Here is a 24,430-nt window from a genome sequence, read left to right as displayed (position 1 = left end):
ACTGGATCTGTTCTTCACAAGACCAGCTTTATAAAGTCAGTCCAGTCATATATTGTCATTTCAAGTGGATTCTAAACCACGTGACTTATATTTGGCCAGCGTCCGACGCGATGGACATTCGGGAAATGTACATGTTTGGTCAAGGCATTAAGGGAGACTGTTTGACTGCGGCGCATGCTTTGAGGGAGTGACTGGTTACAAGGGAATGGGCTGAAGATGAAACATTTGGCTAGGCATCAAAGTGAACATTTGAACAGAGCTATAAAGGCGGAAGGCCTGTAGGTAATGAATCGGTATCAATATAACAAGGGGACTCAATTTGTGATAACACGCGTGTAAAAGAACAGCCACTGTTTTCTTGTCACAGTTGCCTAAAAAGCGGAAATAGTGTTTCCTATTTTCGCAGTATATATTATAAACGTCTGGAAAACAAAGACGTCTTGCCCAATAAATGTATTATCATTTATATATTTAACAAAAGAATTTTTTAAACTGAGATAGATTTCAATGTTATCATGAATGTCCGTCTATTTCAAACAAGGTAAATATCGGTTTTGGCGGCCATCTTGAAAATGAATGCTACCATATTCTAGCGGTCTAAAGTGTTTTGATATGCGATGAACCAATAAAGGGTAAACACATGACATGTCACTGTCATGAATTAACAATCAAATGGAATATTTCAGCTAATGGGAAGTTTTATAGGCTCCGGGTTTTTTTTTCTAAATGGTTAAGCTTCCCGTAAATGAGTTACATGATCAAAACGAACGGATGGTTGTTTCTCGTGACTAGGGTATGTAATGCATTCTTACTATAGATGTGACAAACGTGGAAACATTGTTTCAGCAAACGCTCTGTACATCCGGGGTACCTCACTCCGCACTATATGGCCAAAAGGAGGGGGGGAAGTGAGAATGGGAATAGCCGCGAAATTATGTAACTAGCGAGATAACACCATATATATACACTGAGGAGCAACAGAAACTAAACATCTTGGTTGATTTTATCATAATGTGTGACTTTCAAATTAAAATATCTAAAGATAGCTAAATTATTTTCAAGTGAGTGAGTGAGTGAGTGAGTGAGTGAATGAGTGAGTATGGTTTTACGCCGCTTTTAGCAATATCAGAAATGGGCTTCACACATTGTACCCATGTCGGGAATCGAACCCGGGTCTTCGGGATGACGAACGAATGCTTTAACCACTAGGTTACCCGACCGCCACTTAAATTATTTTCAAAAGATGAACTTAATCAAAATTCACAACAGTTATTTCAATTTTCAATTACATAAAAGACAAACTCGGTACACTTTCATTTTCCCCAAATATTATCAATGTTGGGGCGACCGCCTCCGTGGTCTAGTGGTAGAGCGTCCACCCGCAGAGCGGAAGGTCCGGTTCGATCCAAAAGACGTTAAAAGAAGGTACTTCTTATTACCCTGTCTGGCGCCCGGCACCAGGTGACTAAAACAAGGACTGGTCGGCTCGGAGTCAGTATACTGTGTCTGAGTGGGGTTTTCATGTTAAACTGCGGCATGGTATCTCAGTGGGCTGGAACTATAAATCGGCATCATTCCGGACTAGTACAAACAGCCACACACACACACACACACACACACACACACACACACACACACACACACACACACACACGGTCGGTCTTTCCTTCAAAATCAAACTAACACTTTTTCATTTACTCCTATGCGTGCTTCTTCCAAGGTTGAGAATTCCTTACATAATCTGTCCTAACATTTATAGCGTGTGTTAAGGCCGCTGCGTCAACTATAATAAAACATGTACGGGGAAATTAGAGAAATTAGACATTGATGGCAAAAGAGAAAATGACATTTTACATGTACATGTTGAGTTTACATTCGATTCAATTAAATGCTTGATTCAAGATTAATTTGTGTTTCATTTATACGGCTTACATCTGTATCAATTATACAATTGTAATTACATGATTCAAGACTGCGTTATTACTCACGAATAAGCCCTACATGTGAATCATATAAACATCTGATTCAAGCATATACATGATTCAAGACTTCGTTATTACTCACGTATAAGCCCTACACGTGAATCAAGTGTCTTTCTGATTCAAGTATATACATAAATCAAGACGGAGATATTATTCACGTATATGCCCTATCTATGAATCAAGTACACGTGTGATTGAAGCATATACATGATTTAAGTAAAATGTGATTCACGTATATGCCCCCCATATGATTCAAATATGCACATAATTCAAGTAATCAAGTCATTCAAGTAACATATGATTTAAGTACATACATGATTCAAGACTGATCGATGTATGACTCTGAGCTGCGTATTTGCTTAAAATACGCATTAAATAAACTGAAATACGCAGACACATCAAATCCAAGCGTATCAAAGAACAATGTATTTCAACAGTTAGATATAAAGATTGCGTATAATTACAACTGTTAGATAAAATGGTTGTGTATCAGCCGATCGCGAAAACCACCTACCGACAGTTACATTCGGAAGAGTTTGTGCGACAAACATACTAATAGATACCAATTGAAAAGCACATCGTGCCTAGTCTATGTACATGTTTCGTAAACAGTCGCTGATTGGTGATTAAAAAAATAGCGCCATTCTCACAATGTTGGGTTTTTGCAAACAAAAATGGCTCCCGTGAGAGGGAGCTGCAAGCAGACGTAGACCAGTATACAGTAAAATACGTTTATAACGACACGTTTATAACGAACTGACGGATATTACGAACTTTATTTTTGGTCCCGGCCATTTGCTGTATAGATGTTGTATATATGCTTATAACGAACTACGGTTATAACGAACTAAAATTAGTGGTCCATTTGAGTTCGTTATAACCGTAGTTTACTGTACTACTATTCATAAAGATTTAGAGGGGTTGTTACGAAACAGGTTTTCAAGTTAAAATACCTAAATGTCAAGAAACGAATGGGTAAAAGAATCTGAATATCCTCCAAAAATGTGGATACCCAATCAAAACCAAACTCCTGGGTAAAATACTCAACCAAAATCTCATCAAGAGCTCTGGAGTCACATATATGACAAAATATACACACGATTCACGTATGCGCCCTACATATGATTCAAGTAAACACATGATTCAAGTATAAACCCTACATATGATTCAAATAAACACACGATTCAGCTACACATGATTCAAGTATATACACTACATATGACCAATGCTACACATGATTCAAGTATATACACTACATATGACCAATGCTACACATGATTCAAGTATATACACTACATATGACCAATGCTACACATGATTCAAGTATATACACTACATATGACCAATGCTACACATGATTCAAGTATATACACTACATATGACCAATGCTACACATGATTCAAGTATATACACTACATATGACCAATGCTACACATGCTCCAAGTATATACACTACATATGACCAATGCTACACATGATTCAAGTATATACACTACATATGACCAATGCTACACATGCTCCATGTATATACACTACATATGACCAATGCTACACATGATTCAAGTATATACACTACATATGACCAATGCAACACATGCTCCAAGTATATACACTACATATGACCAATGCAACACATGCTCCAAGTATATACACTACATATGACCAATGCAACACATGCTCCAAGTATATACACTACATATGACCAATGCAACACATGATTCAAGTATATACACTACATATGACCAATGCAACACATGCTCCAAGTATATACACTACATATGACCAATGCAACACATGATTCAAGTATATACACTACATATGACCAATGCAACACATGCTCCAAGTATATACACTACATATGACCAATGCAACACATGCTCCAAGTATATACACTACATATGACCAATGCAACACATGCTCCAAGTATATACACTACATATGACCAATGCAACGCATGATTCAAGTATATACACTACATATGACCAATGCAACGCATGATTCAAGTATATACACTACATATGACCAATGCAACACATGATTCAAGTATATACACTACATATAACCAATGCAACACATGATTCAAGTATATACACTACATATGACCAATGCTACACATGATTCAAGTATATACACTACATATGACCAATGCAACACATGATTCAAGTATATACACTACATATGACCAATGCTACACACGATTCAAGTATATACACTACATATGACCAATGCTACACATGAATCAAGTATATACACTACATATGACCAATGCTACACATGATTCAAGTATATACACTACATATGACCAATGCAACACATGATTCAAGTATATACACTACATATAACCAATGCAACACATGATTCAAGTATATACACTACATATGACCAATGCTACACATGATTCAAGTATATACACTACATATGACCAATGCAACACATGATTCAAGTATATACACTACATATGACCAATGCTACACACGATTCAAGTATATACACTACATATGACCAATGCTACACATGAATCAAGTATATACACTACATATGACCAATGCTACACATGATTCAAGTATATACACTACATATGACCATTGCTACACATGAATCAAGTATATACACTACATATGACCAATGCAACACATGATTCAAGTATATACACTACATATGACCAATGCTACACATGATTCAAGTATATACACTACATATGACCAATGCTACACATGATTCAAGTATATACACTACATATGGCCAATGCTACACATGATTCAAGTATATACACTACATATGACCAATGATACACATGATTCAAGTATATCAAGATACTAACTTGAAATTTCAAGATGTGTTGAAACTTCAAGTTAGTATCTTGATATTTCAAGAAACAAAATAACAAAAACAAATGGCCCTAAAAGGCGTCGGTATTAAACGCATACGCGTCACCATTTCATTACCGCCTCGAGATATTCCACGTGCCCTTAACATGCATCTCTAACCTCACTTATTTCGGTTGAATCTCATTGTTTCCGTGGATAAAAATATACGCGCCGATACAACTTGAACAAAATACATTTATGTCTCCAAACCAGGAACTTCCTTTAGGGATAGTCGTAATGATTGGGAATATTAAGGAAGTAGGTAAAATATTACTTTTGTGGAGATGTATATCTCAGTCATTACACTACGCTTCGCAGTCAAGCCCCCCACCTGCGTATGAGAACCCCACGGCGCTCAGATGACATCTGGATTTCGATTAAAATGTTTTAATACATGCCTGGGGTTTAAAGATCATATCGACTTCCGTCCGGGCGCTGGTTTTTCATAAGCAATAACCGTTTTGACTCGATGGATGTGCTTGCGTTGTTTGTATTGTGCGTGCTATGATGTGGTTGACATTCAGAAACTTTTTAGTTTGCTGTTTAAACATCAGCTATTTTGGACAACCAGGGTATAATTGTCCGGTATACTGTGCTAAAAATGAAGGGGATAGTGGGAATCGTCGAGACATATCTTCTGATCTATATAATGGAAACGATATGATCATATCTACTGGGAAGTATGCGATCAGATCTAATGGTTTCTAATGTTTGGTGTGATGAGATGGTGGTTTGTGTTTAAGAAATGTTCTTGCCACATAAATAACTTAGCATCATTATTATTATTATTATTATTATTATTATTATTATTATTATTATTATTATGTACAGATTAACATTTTAAAATGCAGCAAAAGGGGGTTTGGGTGATCCAGACACAGTCAGTCTGCTTAGGCTCATCATCAGCTAAGGGCCCTTGCCCCCTCTACACGCAGCCCAGGCAGCGAATGGGACTTCTCCCAGGAAGCGCTGCCTCGTCAAATCCACCTAGAACTTTTCGGGCTGTATTCCTGGCAAGCAAACCCGGGTTCTCTCTCAATGTGAGTCAACAGATTGGGGGGTACCAAACTTAAGGCATCGAGAAAAATGGGGAGTCGGACAACTTGGTTCTTAGGATGCAAGCGTGACATTTCGAAAGCGAGGTTCGCATATTTGCCATGTTTTTCCTGAATCTTGTCAATAGGAACAGAAAATTCAATGATGTAAATGATTTCATTGGATTTATCAAAAAGGACAAGATCAGGTTTGTTGGCCTGGATAGGTATGAGGCTGTATACAGGCCTATTCCAAAGAATTTTGTAATTATCATTTTCCACGACGCCCTCTACATATTCTGGGTCCTACCATGGATGGACCTCTTAGTCAAAGCCACGAGCATGGCGAAGACGGTAATAAAAGGATCAAGTCACGCCATCATGTCGCTTAAGATACTGTGTATGTGTAAAAGCTGGGCATCCACTGACAATGTGTTGGACAGTCTCATTACATTCATTGCACGTACTGCATTTCCTTTACATTTTAATGCAGAATCACACATTGTCGGTTTTGGGTGGGAGGTGACTGATCCTGAGCAGCTAACAGAAAGCCTTCTGTTTCACTTTTCAGGCCAGATGACTTTATCCAAGCGAAAGGCTCCGCAGGGTTGCTGAGCTTCTCAACACTCTGCACATAAACAATACCATGTAGAGAGATGGTGTTATATAGTAAAATAAAACACCATGGCCCACTGTATGTATAGACTATGACAATAACAAATGTATGATAACCACCTCCTTCGAGTGTTGACACACTTTTTATAATCTCAAATTAGAATTTGATATGTTCCCCTCTGGAGTTATAGTGTTCAACCCTGGTGACGGGTGCCATCGGTGGGGCAGGATACGCTCACCTTTTAGCGAACACCTGGTGTCATCATTAAATTGACCTAAGATACCTGCATGTTCCTCCTTAATTAAACTGACAATCAGTGATGCAACTGAAATACTGTTCACATTGACCTTAAACCCCATTAACACACTCATCCATTCACCCTATTAAGTGTATCTTTAATATATCTCTCTGCAGTTTACCGTTCCGTTTATCTAAAGTTTTTTAAGTGAAACAATCTATTTTATAATGTTCGGTTTCTTGTAATCCAATTTTGAATTATATATTGACCATTGCTTCCAACATTCCTTGCACAAACCTACCATCAGTGCAGTCCTTCGTATCGTATGATATTTTCAAAGTTTTTTTTCTCGTGACCTATTGTAAAGATGGGGGCACAGGTGGCCCAGTCGTCTAAGGCGCCGCGATTCGATGTGCAGAGTAACGTCCCTTGGGCACGCCAGAAACCTATGATTGTGGGTTCAAGTCCCGGTTCGCCCCGATTATGTTTCAAGGTTTGTCAGCACTATACCCGTGTTCGTGGGTTTCACCGAAGTGGTAAACGTCTGAGACCTGCATCACTTTGGGTTTTCCTCCCACATTAAGCTGGCACGCATTGATATAACTGGAATACTGTTAAAAGCGACGTTAAACCCAACTCACTCACTCACTATTGTAAAGCTTATACACTTGGTATTACGAATCATATAGAGTGCCCAGGTGGCCCCGTCGTCTTAGGCGCCCCAATTTGCTGTGCAGGTTTGCGTTACTCTGAAAGCTATGCTCGTGGGTACGAATCCAACAATCGCCTTCATTTTGTTTCAAGGTTTGTCAGCACCACACCCGTGCTCGTGGGTTTCACCAAAGTGGTAAACGTCTAAGACCTGCATCACTTCTGTTTGTATTGTTCCAATTGTATAGTTGAAACCACGTTAATCCAGATGGAACGGTTACATGTAAAATCGTGTAGATTTTCAGTATCGTCCGGAAAACAAAGCTTTCATATTAGCGAGATCCGGACTCGACAGGTGTTATTGTGTATTCTACTGCCACACACTCGTCACACAGCAACCACACAACCATTGAACACACGTCACACATCCGTTAACTGGAAATTGATGCCGTTTCAATCTCAGGCAGATTCTATATGCTCTGTTGGTGTTGAAGTGAACTTAAAAAAGGGTGTTCTAAAAATATTATTAAAATGAGATCTTAAATTTAGAACTCTCTACCGCGCAACAAGGATCTGAGGACATTCCAGTACGGGTCACGTCAGAACGACCTTTGGCGAGAACAAAGATCTGATTTTAGTGAGATTGATGTTCTACTGTCACCCACCCGTCAATGAAACCATGTTGGCTCAATTCTCGTCATCCCCAAACTGGTTTTAAAGGTTCTGTGTTCTGGCACAGACCAGTCAGCGAGAAGCTACAAGAAAAATACTAGGTAGTCCGTCTCACAGTCCCTGAACCATATTATTTTCCCTCCCGCGCAGCCCTTAAAGCAATGCTTTAACCCTTTAAGTCTTCTTAGTTTTCCACAGGGAGCACGGGTGGTCCAGTCGTCTAAGGCGGCGCGATTCGCTGTGAAGAGTTACGTCCCTTGGGCACGCCCGAAACATATGATTGCGGGTTCGAATCCCGGTTCGCCCCAATTATGTTTCTAGGTTTGTCAGCACCATACCCGTGCTCGTGGGTTTCACCGAAGTGGTAAACGTCTGAGACCTGCATCATTTCGGGCTTTCCTCCCACATTAAGCTGACACGCCGTGATATAACTGGAATAATGTTAAAAGCGGCGTTAAACCCAACTCATTCACTCACTCATTTTCCACAGGTTTTGAATCTTCCATCTCACTGGGGGCCCTTTTCAATTTAAATAAAGCTGCTTGTTTCTACCAGCATGTTATATATTCAGAGACCCAGCGTTCGTCTGCACCCGGACCTACAACCAGAAACCCATCTATTCAACACTCTGTTGTTACTGACGGTAATAGGCAGTGATGACATACATGTCAGCTTTCAGATCAGATCAAAGGCCGGTCTCATATTTAATGCATCACAAAGTGAAGTTAAAGCCGCAGAGATCATATCAGCCTATCGTGCTGTCAGATGTGATGGAAAGTGTCGGGCGTGGTCCGAATTGCGCCTGAGACTCACCACCCGTGGAGTCACGTGATATGTCCACGTGTTCAACCCAGGATCAAATTCATAATTCAGTAGGCCAGTGTGAAAAACACATTGCCACTGAACACAAAATATGAATTGATCATCCCAACTATTGTTATACTGTGACGATGTTTACATAACGATCTGGTTACTATATTAGTGTGTTATGGGGACACGGGTGGCCCAGTCGCCTAAGGCACCGCAACTGACTGTGAATAGTTGCGTCCCTTGGGCACGCCAGAAACCTATGATCATGGGTTTGAATCCCTTGTTCGTAGGTTTCACTAAGGTGGTGATCGTTTGAGACCTGCATCACTTTGGGCTTTCCTCCCACATTAAGCTGACATGCCACGACATACCTGAATACCGTATTCAAAGCCGCGTTTAAACCAATGCACTCACTCACTCACTCACTCACTCACTCACTCACTCAGTCACTGCAAAAGCAGCATATAAATTATGAACATGTTTAAACATCAGTGTCTCGAAAAACGCGTTGCTATGCTCTAAATTGTTTACTTTTTGTTTGTTTATTTGTTGTTTAACACTGCACTCGGCAATATTACAGCTATATGACGGCGGTCTGTAAATAATCGAGTCTGGACCAGACAATCCAGTGAGTGACATCATGAGCATCGATCCACGCATTGGGATACGACGACATGCATCAACCAAATCAGCGAGCCTGACCACCCGATTCCAATAGTCGCCTCGCACGACAAGCATAGACGCCTTTTACGGCTGAGTGCTGCGTTAAACAACAAACAAACAAACCTATTGTATAGAAACAGGCTTCAGTTTCACACGGGGCACACGCTACAATATCTGGAGAAAAGACCCTTTTTAACTAACGCGCCCAGATTAAGAATATAATTTTAACTTTAACTGAATTGAAGAACAATTCAAATAAGAAAATGATTAAGAATATCAAAATGAAGTTTCTTTTAGGAGTCATTATCTGCACAACAATTTGGCCATAGTTGACGATGTTATACATGGGATAAAACTTTTGGAGTAAATTACAGATTCTCGTACTTTTGGGGGGTTGAGTCCCGTCCGGTATTCGAACGTATTCATAGCTTTCGGCCATTGGGGCCGTGCCAATTTATACTTGTCAGAGGGGTACACAAAGTACGTAATCTAGACTACCAGTTGTTGGACATTCATTTTTGCGGAAGCCTCGGTGGCTGAGTGGGTTAGATCGTTGACTTTGTGTCCTGGCGATAAGGTGCCTCACTCTGGCAGGGTGGGTTCGAATGCCGGACGGGACTCAACCCCCAAAAGTACGAGAATCTGTACTTTACTAGTGTTATCCCAAATATAACATTTGTTAAACCTTCACGTGGTTATGCGTGTTACATCATTCGACATCATTGGAAACACCCGAGGAGTACACCTTGTGAAATGGCAGCCCATTCTAGCTGAAGAGCTTGGCATAATTGTTGCAGATTCTGTACCCCTCGTTGACGTTGACGTCAACCCTCGTGGAAACCAGTAATTTCGTGATGTGAGGGGACGAGTATTGTCATGCTGAAAATGGCGTATGGTGCTTGCAGAGACATGTCAGGATGTAAGATCTCGACACAATAACGCATGCTTGATAAGTTGATCTGGATGTGAACAAGATCTGTTCTTCGCACATACGTGATGGGCTGCCGTGGTAGTGTCATTGATTTGAACGTGTGACTGACCAGTATAATAACGTCATTTCAAAATTCCCCTCGTTACTTCCCTGACACATGTCATAAACCTGTGAACAGTTCCATGTCTTGCACGTAAAAAATGCTTTTCAGTTTCCCAACAAAACAAATCATACAAATGGTCATCGATATCAACTCTATCAAAGACACTACTATATACCTACACGTTTGAACTTACACTGACGTACTTACACTTTCGAACTTACACTGACGTACTTACACTTTTTATCTTACACTGACGTACATACACTGACGTACTTACACGAACTTACACTGACGTACTTACACTTTTGAACTTACACTAACGTACTTACACTTTCGAACTTACACTGACGTACTTACACTTTTGAACTTACACTGACGTACTTACACTTTTGAACTTACACTGACGTACTTACACTTTCGAACTTACACTGACGTACTTACACTTTCGAACTTACACTGACGTACTTACACTGACGTACTTACACTTTTGAACTTACACTGACGTACTTACACTTTTGAACTTACACTGACGTACTTACACTGACGTACTTACACTTTCGAACTTAAACTGACGTACTTACACTTTTGAACTTACACTGACGTACTTACACTGACGTACTTACACTTTTGAACTTACACTGACGTACTTACACTTTTGAACTTACACTGACGTACTTACACTTTTGAACTTACAATGACGTACTTACACTTTTGAACTTACACTGACGTACTTACACTTTCGAACTTACACTGACGTACTTACACTTTTGAACTTACACTGACGTACTTACACTGACGTACTTACACTTTTGAACTTACACTGACGTACTTACACTTTTGAACTTACACTGACGTACTTACACTGACGTACTTACACTTTCGAACTTAAACTGACGTACTTACACTTTTGAACTTACACTGACGTACTTACACTTTTGAACTTACAATGACGTACTTACACTTTCGAACTTACACTGACGTACTTACACTTTTGAACTTACACTGACGTACTTACACTTTTGAACTTACACTGACGTACTTACACTTTTGAACTTACACTGACGTACTTACACTGATATACTTACACTGATGTACATACACTGACGTACTTACACTTTCGAACTTACACTGACGTACTTACACTTTTGAACTTACACTGACGTACTTACACTGATATACTTACACTGACGTACATACACTGACGTACTTACACTTTCGAACTTACACTGACGTACTTACACTTTTGAACTTACACTGACGTACTTACACTTTTGAACTTACACTGACGTACTTACACTTTCGAACTTACACTGACGTACATACACTGACGTACTTACACTTTTGAACTTACACTGACGTACTTACACTTTTGAACTTACACTGACGTACATACACTGACGTACTTACACTTTCGAACTTACACTGACGTACATACACTTTCGAACTTACACTGACGTACTTACACTTTTGAACTTACACTGACGTACTTACACTTTCGAACTTACACTGACGTACTTACACTTTTGAACTTACACTGACGTACTTACACTGATGTACTTACACTGACGTACTTACACTTTTGAACTCACACTGACGTACTTACACTGATGTACTTACACTGACGTACTTACACTTTTGAACTCACACTGACGTACTTACACTGATGTACTAACACTGATGTACTTACACTGATGTGCTTACACTTTCGAACTCACACTTACATACTAAGTACTACCTACTTGCACTTTTGAACTTACACTGACGTACTTACACTGATGTACTTACACTGATGTACTTACACTGACGTACTTACACTGATGTACTTACACTGATGTACTTACACTGACGTACTTACACTGATGTACTTACACTGATGTACTTACACTGACGTACTTACACTGATGTACTTACACTGATGTACTAACACTGATGTACTTACACTGATGTACTTACACTGATGTACTTACACTGATGTACTTACACTGATGTACTAACACTGATGTACTTACACTGATGTACTAACACTGATGTACTTACACTGATGTACAAACACTGATGTACTTACACTGACGTACTTACACTGATGTACTTACACTGATGTACTTACACTGATGTACTTACACTGATGTACTTACACTGATGTACTTACACTTTTGAACTTACACTGACGTACTTACACTGATGTACTAACACTGATGTACTAACACTGATGTACTAACACTGATGTACTTACACTGATGTACTAACACTGATGTACTAACACTGATGTACTTACACTGATGTACTTACACTGATGTACTTACACTGATGTACTTACACTGATGTACTAACACTGATGTACTAACACTGATGTACTTACACTGATGTACTTACACGGATGTACTAACACTGATGTACTAACACTGATGTACTAACACTGATGTACTAACACTGATGTACTTACACTGATGTACTAACACTGATGTACTTACACTGATGTACTAACACTGATGTACTTACACTTTTGAACTTACACTGACGTACTTACACTGACGTACTTACACTGATGTACTAACACTGATGTACTAACACTGATGTACTTACCCTGACGTACTTACACTGATGTACTTACACTGATGTACTAACACTGATGTACTAACACTGATGTGCTTACACTGATGTACTAACACTGATGTACTAACACTGATGTACTAACACTGACGTACTTACACTGATGTACTAACACTGATGTACTAACACTGATGTACTAACACTGACGTACTTACACTGATGTACTTACACTTTTGAACTCACACTTACATACTAAGTACTACCTACTTGCACTTTTGAACTTACACTGACGTACTTACACTGATGTGCTTACACTTTTGACCTCACACTGGCGTACTGGCCCGGCGTACTTACGCTGAGGTAATGATGGATGTGTGCAAAACACTGAAAAGGGAACTAAGATGCAATTCTATTACTGTCTTGGCCTAAGCATCAGTCTCATGTGTGATACTGATATCTAAAAATTGTCCTTGGGTTAATATCTGCTCCTTGATTGATCACCATCACAAATACGAAGCTAACACACAAATACATTTACAATGGGTTTTAATTAGATGTACTACGACATCCATTTCACGTCAGCCTTGTTCCTAATTCTGGGGTTGATATCCTATCCGGAACACATCACCGTACGTCACAATGTGTCACAATGGCCTCTCCAAAGGCAAACAGGATTAAACATGCATGTTCATGCAATTCCCCGGTACAAGCAGGCTGAACATTTAGGGCAGCTTATATGAGTTCTTAATCCTGAAAACAAACATAAAAGGACAGTTCCGAATGGAAATGATAGTTACATTATAATATATTGGATTTTTTATTTAACGCCGTGACATTTTAACGATCATATCCTACCTAGTTAAACATCTTAAACACTGTTGCTGTGCTATATCTTTGACAACTATCTCTTCATATATGTTTTACATTTATCTTTGCATATTTAACATATTTCTTCATTTCCACGTGCTCTTTTTGCAAAGAATGATTCCTAAACCATTGCCGTCCATCTCATCTTGTGTAATTGGAGAGATGGACGGCAATGGTATATACGAGTAAAGATATAGTACAGCAACAGTGTTTAAGACGTGAACCAGGTAGGATATAATCGTTGCCGCCCATCTCTTCTTGTGTAATTGGGTCTTCAGCAACCCACGCTTGCTGTAAGAGGTGACTATGCTAGTCCTAAGAGGCGACTAACGGGGTCGGGTGGTCAGGCCCGCTGACTTGGTTGATGCATGTCATCGATGCCAATTGCGTGGATCGATTCTCATGATATCAATCACTGGATTGTCTGGTCCAGACTCGATTATTGACAGACCGCCGTCATATACTAGTAGCTGGAATATTGCTGAGTTCGGCGTTAAACAACAAACCATCCAACCAATCTTGTATAATTGACACCAATCTCTTATCCAAGATCTTTTACACTCATTTCCTCCAATATCTTGGGCGTCTGCCTCATCCTCTGTCTTGGAGACTTACGCATCCTATTTTTGACACCTATACATTTAACACCTGTCTCATCCTACAGCTCAGACACCTATCTCATCCTATATGTTTGACACCTACTACTGTTTCTATATGTTTGACTGTCGTGTGTCCCGATATCTTTAACGCCCATCTCTTTCTTTGACCATGGCATCCATTTCTCTCTATATCCATGAGGGGCGGTCGGGTAGCCTAGTGGTTAAAGCGTTCTCTCGTCACGCTAAACACCCGGGTTCGATTCCCAACATGGGTACAATGTGTGAAGCCCATTTCTGGTGTCTCCCGCCGTGATATTGCTGGAATATTGCTAAAAGCGGCGTAAAACAATACTCACTCACTCACTCACTCACTCATCTCTTCCAAGACCTTTGACACCTGAGCTTATCCGACATCTATTGCACCGATGTCTCAACATGACCAAGGCTATTTTTCACTAACAAAATAGTATTCTGTATTTTGTAACGGGGTATTGTCGACGCGTTTATGTACGTTATCATGTGCATGTGTGTGTGCGCGCGCGTGCTTGGTGTGTATGTGAGAGAGTGTGTGTGTGTGTGTGTGGGGGGGGGGGGGGGGGGGGAAGGAGAGAGAGTGCTTGGTCGCTCTCTCTAGGTTTCCGACAATATATTATCTCCCCCTGTCACGCATCATCAACAATCCGATCCATTGCTCCCAAAAAGTGGAGTCAGACCATAATACTCAATAACACCACCGCAACGTCTCCTCGGGTACCCAGTTTACAGCGCGTTACTAATGGATCATGTAGCGTAGAACTCCCTGTCCAGGCCACGTTAAACACAGCGATCTTACTGCTACCCCATACTGTAACAATGTCTTACGACTGTCTTAACGCTTAGATCGCTTTGAGGAACGGGACCCAGGGTCTCACAAGAACCACGGACAAGCCCATGGCCCTAAACACATAAATAAACATTAGAAATAATCAGGTCTTTGAAAGGCATTTAGAAGTGATACGCATAATTGAATTCACCTGATGAAGGAGTAAGCATATGCTCCGAAACGTTGCGCTCCTCATAATAAAGAAGTTGACATCCATATATTCTCTTCCTTATTAGAAATGATGAAGCAAATATTTCTAAAAAGAATTACATCGATCGTCAAAAGGTAATATATGTATATTTTGCCGTGATGGTTTCTACACACACCATCTATTCCCGGATAGGTGAGTGATAAGTAAAGCTATGTCGTCAGGAAAGAAGAAGTAGGCTAAGGCGGATCAACTACGAGGTCGGGCCTTTCATTTCAGGATGTCAACAATTCACCACAAAACCACCGGTAAGTAAATTGTATTGTCAGTCTTACCTATGTGTCAGTGATTGTACTAAATCAAGCATCATACATAGAACATCATGTCATAATCCCATGCAAACAATGCGTAATATTAGCGTAGTATACATACCTACATGTCTGTACACTGACGTAGCGATAGGATAGGTTTTGTACGCGTTCTGTGTCAGTGTAAGTACAGACATATTCTGCCTATGTTCTGGGTGTGTATAGATGGATATAGGTATTCAATTTAATCGAAATCAAGATACTGAAATCGATCAAGATTTAAATTTTAATAGCCGGGTTTACATGAATGCATCTACTTGAGATCCGGGTTCTACCATGAAAGTCTACATGTGTATTGTTTGTTATGATATTTTAAGAAATGTTTACGATTACATGCAAGCAAAAGCGTTTACATTCCCCGCCATATTTCTACCCACAATGATGACATTTCCGCACGGAAGTATTGACAAGGAAGTCATCTAACTTAAGCGACAAGCTTTCTAACTTCACGTTAACTACCTGCGCACAGGACATACAATATGGCTATCGATATTCACAAGGTAGGAATATTTGTACTCAAACTCTTGCTACGGCATTTCAGTTCCTGATATATGTAACAACTGTGCGTAACACTACATAAATCATTGCCTGGTCAAATCCGATGACTGAACACCACTTAGGGACGCGGAACAAGCTGGCTTTGTCGCTTTACCATGCATCTTTAACTGAAGCGTGATATTACATCCGAGTTTACGGCGATTGCTGGCAATACACCAGCTGGGCTACTTACTAAATATATATCGTCGCTCTGAGAATCTGTAGGGGAAGTTCGGAAATATTCCGATGGACGAACATATTTATTTCTTATTATAGAACACCGTCAACACATTGCTGAGACGCAGTGTTGTTTATATATACACTATGTGTGTCAAGCCATGTGTGACCTAGGTTAGGTGCATATATAGTAGGTAGCCATGTAGATACAGTATTAGGGCAGTGTTAGGTGGAGTAAAAAACACACGACTAGGGACTTTCCATGTATGTCGACCAGCCAATGAAATGGCTCAGTTTCATATACGAACATGCACCCGGAAGGTCATCGGAGATAAACGATGACCTGGGGCATGGCGTACGATTTAAGAGTTACCTCCCCTGCTGTGTGGGTTTCAGTGGCTTTGTATGTTAATGGCTTCAGCTCATGCTGCCGCTGTTCAAAACTAGCTTTACTTTCCTATAGGGTAATGTGGTTGCGTATATTGAACGTTGAAAATAACCCACACTGTACACTCAGTAATGCTGAATGGGCCGACACGGCCTTCACTGTACTTGGTGATTCCTTATTTTGTACAGGTACTGTACTCGTCGTGTATAAGAATATTTGACGAGTGTTGGGTGGTCGTTCGAAGCTGTTCAAACAGTTTGTGATCATCGTTTCGAGGAAGCTTGATTATGAGAAATCTGCATAATTTTTGCGAACTATGGCACTTGCAAATTGAGATGTGCACATGCAAGTGCAGGGTGTGGCCCATACTAGTGCAGATTTTAGCACATGTTAGTGCAGGGTGTGGCACATACTAGTGCAGATTTTAGAACATGCTAGTGCAGGGTGTGGCCCATACTAGTGCAGATTTTAGCACATGCAAGTGCAGGGTGTGGCACATACTAGTGCAGATTTTAGCACATACTAGTGCAGGGTGTGGCAGATACTAGTGCAGATTTTAGCACATGCTAGTGCAGGGTGTGGCACATACTAGTGCAGGGTGTGGCACATGCCAGAGCAGATTTTAGCACATGCTAGAGCAGATTTTAGCACATGCTAGTGCAGGGTGTGGCATATACTAGTGCAGGGAGTGGTATATACTAGTGCAGGTTGTAGCACATGCTAGTGCAGATTTTAGCACATGCAAGTGCAGGGTGTGGCACTTGCTAAAGCAGATTTTAGCACATGCTAGAGCAGGTTGAAGCACATGCAAGTGCAGGGTGTGGCATATACTAGTGCAGGATGTGGCACATGCTAGTGCTGGTTGTAGCACATGCGAGTGCAGGGTGTGGCATATCCTAATGCAGGATGTGGCACATGCTAGTGCAGGGTGTGGCACATGCTAGTGCAGGGTGTGGCACATGCTAGTGCAGGGTGTGGCACATGCTAGTGCAGGGTGTAGCATATACTAATGCAGGGTGTAGCATATACTAATGCAGGGTGTAGCATATATAAATCCAGGATGTTGCATATGATAGTGCATGGTGTAGCACATGCTAGTGTAGGGTGTGGCACATGCTAGTGCAGGGTGTGGCACATGCTAGAGCAGATTTTAGCACATGCTAGTGCAGTGTGTACCACATGTTGTGCAGGGTGTGGCATATGTTGTGCAGGGTGTGGCACATGTTGTGCAGGGTGTGGCATATGCTAGAACAGGGTGTGGCGCATGTTGTGCATGGTGTGGCACTTGCTAGTGCAGGGTGTGGCACATGCTGTGCAGGGTTTGGCACTTGCTAGTGCAGGGTGTGGCACATGTTTTGCAGGGTGTGGCACATGCTAGTGCAGGGATTTGCACATGTTGTGCAGGGTGTGGCACATGCTGTGCAGGGTGTGGCACTTGCTAGTGCAGGGCGTGGCATATGCTAGATTAGGGTGTGGCACATGTGCAGGGAGTGGCACTTGCTAATGCAGGGTGTTGCACATAATGTGCAGGGTGTGGCATATGTTGTGCAGGGTGTGGCATGTGTTGTGCAGGTTGTGGCACATGTTGTGCAGGGTGTGGCATATGCTAGAACAGGGTGTGGCGCATGTTGTGCATGGTGTGGCACTTGCTAGTGCAGGGTGTGGCACATGTTGTGCTGGGTGTGGTACTTGCTAGTGCAGGGTGTAGCACATGTTTTGCAGGGTGTGGCACATGCTAGTGCAGGGATTTGCACATGTTGTGCAGGATGTGGCACTTGCTAGTGCAGGGTGTGGCACATGGTGTGCAGGGTGTGGCACTTGCTACTGCAGGATGTGGCATATGCTAGAACAGGGTGTGGCACATGTTGTGCAGGGTGTGGCATATGTTGTGCAAGCTGTTGCACATGGTGTGCAGGGTGTGGCACTTGATGTGCAGGGTGTGGCACTTGCTAGTGCAGGGTGTGGCACATGTTGTGGAGGGTGTGGCACATGCTGTGCAGGGTGTGGCACTTGCTAGTGCAGGGTGTGGCACATGCTAGTGCAGGGTGTTGCACATGCAGTGCAGGGTGTGGCACATGTTGTGCAGGGTGTAGCACATGTTGTGCAGGGTGTGGCACATGATGTGCAGGGTGTGGCACTTGATGTGCAGGGTGTGGCACTTGCTACTGCAGGATGTGGCATATGCTAGAACAGGGTGTGGCACATGTTGTGCAGGGTGTGGCACATTTTTGTGCAGGGTGTGGCACATGTTGTGCAGGGTATGGCATATGTTAAAAACAGTGTGTGGCGCATGTTGTGCAGGATGTGGCACTTGCTAGTGCAGGGTGTGGCACATATTTGCAGGGTGTGGCACATGCTAGTGCAGGGATTTGCACATGCTAGTGCAGGGTGTGGCACATGTTGTGCAGGATGTGGCACTTGCTAATGCAGGGTTTGGCACATGTTGTGCAGAGTGTGACACATGTTGTGCAGGGTGTGACACATGCTAGTGCAGGGTGTGGCACATGTTGTGCAGGGTGTGGCACATGTTGTGCAGGGTGTGGCACATGCTGTGCAACGTGGTATGCATGTCTGTAACGTGGTATGCATGTTTATAGCATGGTTGTGCATGTTAAAACGTGCTTTGCATGTTTATAGCATGGTGTGCATGTTTGTAACGTGGCCTGCATGTTTATAGCATGGTGTGCATGTTTATAACGTGGTGTGCATGTTAAAACGTGGTGTGCAAGTTTATTAGTATCAGTTTGGTGTGCATGTTTAAAATGTGGTGTGCATGTGTATAACATGGTATGCATGTTTAAAACGAGTGCATGTTTATAACGTGTTGTGCATGTTCATAACGTGCTGTGCATGTTTTAACGTGGTATGCATGTTTATAAGGTGGTGTGCATGTTTCTTAGTATTCACGTGATGTGCATGGTTTATAACGTCGTGTACATGTTTATAATGTTGTATGCATGTTTATAACGTCGTGTGCATGTTTATAACGTGGTATGCATGTTTATAACTTGGTGTGCATGTTTATAACGTGGTGTGCATGTTTCTTAGTATTCACGTGGTGTGCATGTTTATAACGTCGTGTGCATGTTTATAAAGTGGCATGCATGTTTATAACTTGGTGTGCATTTTTATAACGTGTTGTGCATGTTTATAACGTCGTATAGATGATAATAACGTTGTATGCATGTTTATAAAGTGGTATGCGTGTTTATAACGTCTTGTGCATGTTTATAACGTCGTGTGCATGTTTATAACGTCTTGTGCATGTTTATAACGTGGTATGCATGTTTATAATGTGGTGTGCATGTTTCTTAGTATTCACGTGGTGTGCATGTTTATAACGTCGTATGCATGTTTATAACTCGATGTGCATGTTTATAACGACTTGTGCATGTTTATAACGTGCTGTGCATGTTTCTTAGTATTCACGTCCCGTGCATGTTTATAACGTCGTGTGCATGTTTATAAAGTGGTATGCATGTTTATAACTTGGTGTGCATGTTTATAACGTGCTGTGCATGTTTATAAGGTGGTGTGTATGTTTCTTAGTATTCACGTGGTGTGCATGTTTATAACGTCGTGTACATGTTTATAACGTCGTGTACATGTTTATAACGTTGTGTACATGTTTATAACGTCGTGTACATGTTTATAACGTCGTGTACATGTTTACATGTGGTGTGAATGTTTATGTGGATCAGTGTGGTGTCCATGTTTATTTGGATGAATGGGATGTGCATGTTTATGTTGATCAATCTGGTGTGCATGTTTATTTGGATCAGTGTGGTGTGCATGTTTATTTGGATAAATGGGGTGTGCATGTTTATTTGGATCAATGTAGTGTGCATGTTTATTTGGATAAATGGAGTGTGTAGGTTTATTTGGATAAATGGGGTGTGCATGTTTATGTGGATCAATCTGGTGTGCATGTTTATTTGGATCAGTGTGATGTACATGTTTATTTGGATAAATGGGGTGTGCATGTTTATTTGGATAAATGGGGTGTGCATGTTTATGTGGATCAATCTGGTGTGCATGTTTATTTGGATCAGTGTGATGTACATGTTTATTTGGATAAATGGGGTGTGCATTTTTATTTGGATCAATGTAGTGTGCATGTTTATTTGCATAAATGTGGTGTGTATATTTATTTGGATCAGTGTGGTGTGTATGTTTATTTGGATCAGTGTGGTGTGCATGTTTATTTGGATCAATGTGGTGTGCATGTTTATTAGTTTTAACGTGGTGTGCGGGTATATTTGATATTGGTGGTTTGTGTTTTGTTTGTTTTTTAAACATATCGCTTCTTTGAAAAATACTTGAAAAACATAATTGTGTCTCTTGCATTACAATCAAATCATTATTTTTATTATGAATGGGACCTCTCCCAGGAAGCCCTGCCTAGTCGAACCCACCCAGAACTTTTGCGGAGAATGCGAAGACTCCCCAACACTGCAGCTTTCTGCATTACCCAGATTATCAGAAAGCCTGACTCTCCCGGGTACTTTTGACCGTAGGGTAACGGGTTTGACCAAGAAAATGGTACCTTTTTTTTGAGTGCAGTATCGATTTCATGGAGGTTTGATTGGTTTAGAAGGAAAATGCTATAAAAAAAAACGTGTCCAACGAAAAATTAATTGTCAGTTTTGTCATTGGCTGTTTTTATAACAATCGGAGAAATACATTCCAAAGTTAAACCCAAAGAGCTTTTTATTTTATTTTATTTTATTTTATTTTATTTTATTTTATTTTATTTTATTTTATTTTATTTTATTTTATTTTATTTTGTTTAAAATCGTTTCGACTGTTGTTGTTATTTACTGTTTCTATTGTTATTTTTGTTGTTTATTGTTATTGTTTAGATGATCGTAATTAATATTATAAGTAAAACACATGATATGGTGGTTATAGAACAGTCATTTTCAAACAACTGAGACGCGGAAACACCTCGTTGTTGTATCCAATGCTTATTGGCGGAAGGGCAGTGTCGGGTGAATTTGTGTCTTGTGTCTTGTGTCTTGTGGAGTGAGGAGGAACTCTCACCTCTGGACGAACCTTCCCTGCCTAGAGAGTACGTGACAAGGGAGGTGTAGGGGACATGACCTGTCTCACCCCGGGCAGCCGGCCTGCAGGGAAGATATGCGAGATACGTCAGTTTTTAAGGCATTTTTTTGTTTTATTCAATAAATTTAAAATCCGTTTAAAGTCATTGACATATTTTTCACAGTTTAAAATTCTCAGTTTTGCGCTTAAATGCTACACATTGTAAATATTTTAAACAATGTTCAATAATTTACTCCCATTGAAACATTTAATCGATGAATTCTGTATAAAGCAACATAGAAATTGCAACATAAACATTAAAAGTGCTCTTAGTTAAGCATCAATTCCCATTCATTCGTCAAGGTATACGGTGTTATACGTTCGTTGTACTAAAATATATCTGTCAATTCATTACATTCGTTTAAATTGACTTATTCTTGTAGCAGTATTTCGTATGAATAGATCTATATGTTAGAATCTGTACAAATGAATAAAATTTATACATTCGAATTATTATTATTATTATTATAAATATTATTACTATTATTATTATTACTACTACTACTACTATTATTTTTATTATTATGATTAAAATTATCATGTTTGTATAAATTCGCATAAAACTTCTTTAATCATATTTGTATGAATTCGTATAAATTCATTATAATATATATTTCAGTAAGTAAAAAATAAAAATAATTTCAGAATAAATTGTTCCAGAAAATACTATGATAAATAATTATTGTTTGGGTCTATCTTTTAGATAAATATACAATGTATGTCTTGAAGCAGTCGCCGAAAGTTGGAACTTTATTATTTAGAGCGCACCTCTCACACTGTTACATCCTATGAACTAGCGGGCTAAAAAATGTATATATTACAGTCAATGTGTTAAATGCGATTCACTTATGCAATTTGCAAAATGCCTAAATATTTCCGACATTTTACAAATTGACTGACGAATCTGTCGATTTATTTCACTGATTGACTAGACATTATTGAGAAGTTCAAGAGGGCTTCAGTACATCACAATGGAATAATAATGCCAAGATTAGAAGAGTGATGAAAACCAACATAAAAATCACTGGAATTCGTTATCAGAAAAAATAAATGGACAGATGTTGCAGTTAATTTGTACAATAACCGAAATATTTAGGCGTTTTGTAAATTGCCCATCTGAAAATTTAAGTCTGTTTCCGCATTGACTAACATGTACACTTGAAAATTGGATTTGACCAAACAATTACAAACGTTATCAAAACTTTACTAGGCTGAATGTGTGGTATCTGTCAATCAACTCAAACTGATCATGACAATACCTGCTTCACTCTGGTAACTACATGTCGAATTTGGGTGTTTTATACGTGGAAGTGTGTATTGCATATCTTTAAAAATGTATGATTTCAACAACCTATTGAATTTGATTTTCTTTTCATATATTGTAATTTTCTGTACATATATTTAATTTTGTGTGTCGAATGCTGTTTGCTTACAAACACTTTTTCAGTAACTTTTTTAGTGCAAGTCACCGTGAAAAGCTAGGAGACAGGATCACTGCTCATGGAGGGGGGTCATAAGTTGTTTTCCTCGAGAAATCTTGGAGAAAACCCAGAGAACATAAGACAGAACATGAACTTGCCCCTCTTCAAGTATTGCAGGGTGACCCACCTTTACCCGCCCTTGTAGAAGACAGTTTCATATTCCTTATATTCCTTATTTGAATGTGTTATCTGTGATCTGTTTAAGAGTTTCCCAAGTTTGTGATGTAAATGTTCCCTATTCTGTGTCTCAAGGACGCGACCTTCAACCTGTCGGGTTCTGTGCCACACATCTGCAGTATGACGTTAAGCGAAACTATTTTGAAAAAGAGAATTGAACTGAATCATGCAACATTCCCGGCAAAACTATCTTTATGCAAAACAGTGATTGTTGTCTGACTGACGATTCTTTCAATGCATCCTCCCTTACCATAGCTTACCCCAACCCTCCATGCCCCCTAACCCCAAAGCACCTCACCCCTCCTTCAGGCCCCAAGCCCCAAATCCCCTCACTCTTACATTCCAGGGCCCACTTGCACAAAGTGACCTTAGCGCTAAGATGATCGTAACTCCCATACTTTAACAAAGGCTTACACTAGTCGTAGCTCTAAGATCGCTTTGTACAAGCGATCCCTGGTCCCTTACCTCCAACCCCTTACCCCCTATTTTCCAGGCCCCTACACACAAGATTTACCCTACCCTAAAAGTCCATTACCACTACCAAAAAGTTAACGCCCCTGTCCCTAAGCCCTACCACCAATGTTACTCCTCCCTACCCTCATTTGC

General features: G+C 40.3%; 1 protein-coding gene across 2 annotated transcripts in view; it reads left to right on the top strand.

Annotated features, from left to right (window-relative positions):
- Positions 1-15,799: 15,799 nt before the first annotated feature.
- LOC139462524 (transcription factor ETV7-like) overlaps positions 15,800-24,430 on the top strand; it is an 89,871-nt gene continuing 81,240 nt past the window's right edge. The window contains exon 1 of one of the 2 annotated variants that reach the window (XM_071244300.1): positions 15,800-15,901. In XM_071244300.1, the coding sequence (XP_071100401.1) occupies positions 15,874-15,901 (28 nt within the window). In that variant the 5' untranslated portion in view covers positions 15,800-15,873. Of the gene's footprint in view, positions 15,902-16,375; positions 16,462-24,430 lie in introns of those variants that run through there. The other variant, XM_071244303.1, reaches the window with a different exon arrangement.

Source organism: Haliotis cracherodii, unplaced genomic scaffold, assembly GCF_022045235.1.
Source record: "Haliotis cracherodii isolate W230 unplaced genomic scaffold, xgHalCrac1.p SCAF_15, whole genome shotgun sequence".
Lineage (NCBI taxonomy): Eukaryota > Metazoa > Mollusca > Gastropoda > Lepetellida > Haliotidae > Haliotis > Haliotis cracherodii.
The sequence above is the reverse complement of the archived record's forward strand: the minus strand, read 5'-3'. Positions and strand labels throughout refer to the sequence as shown.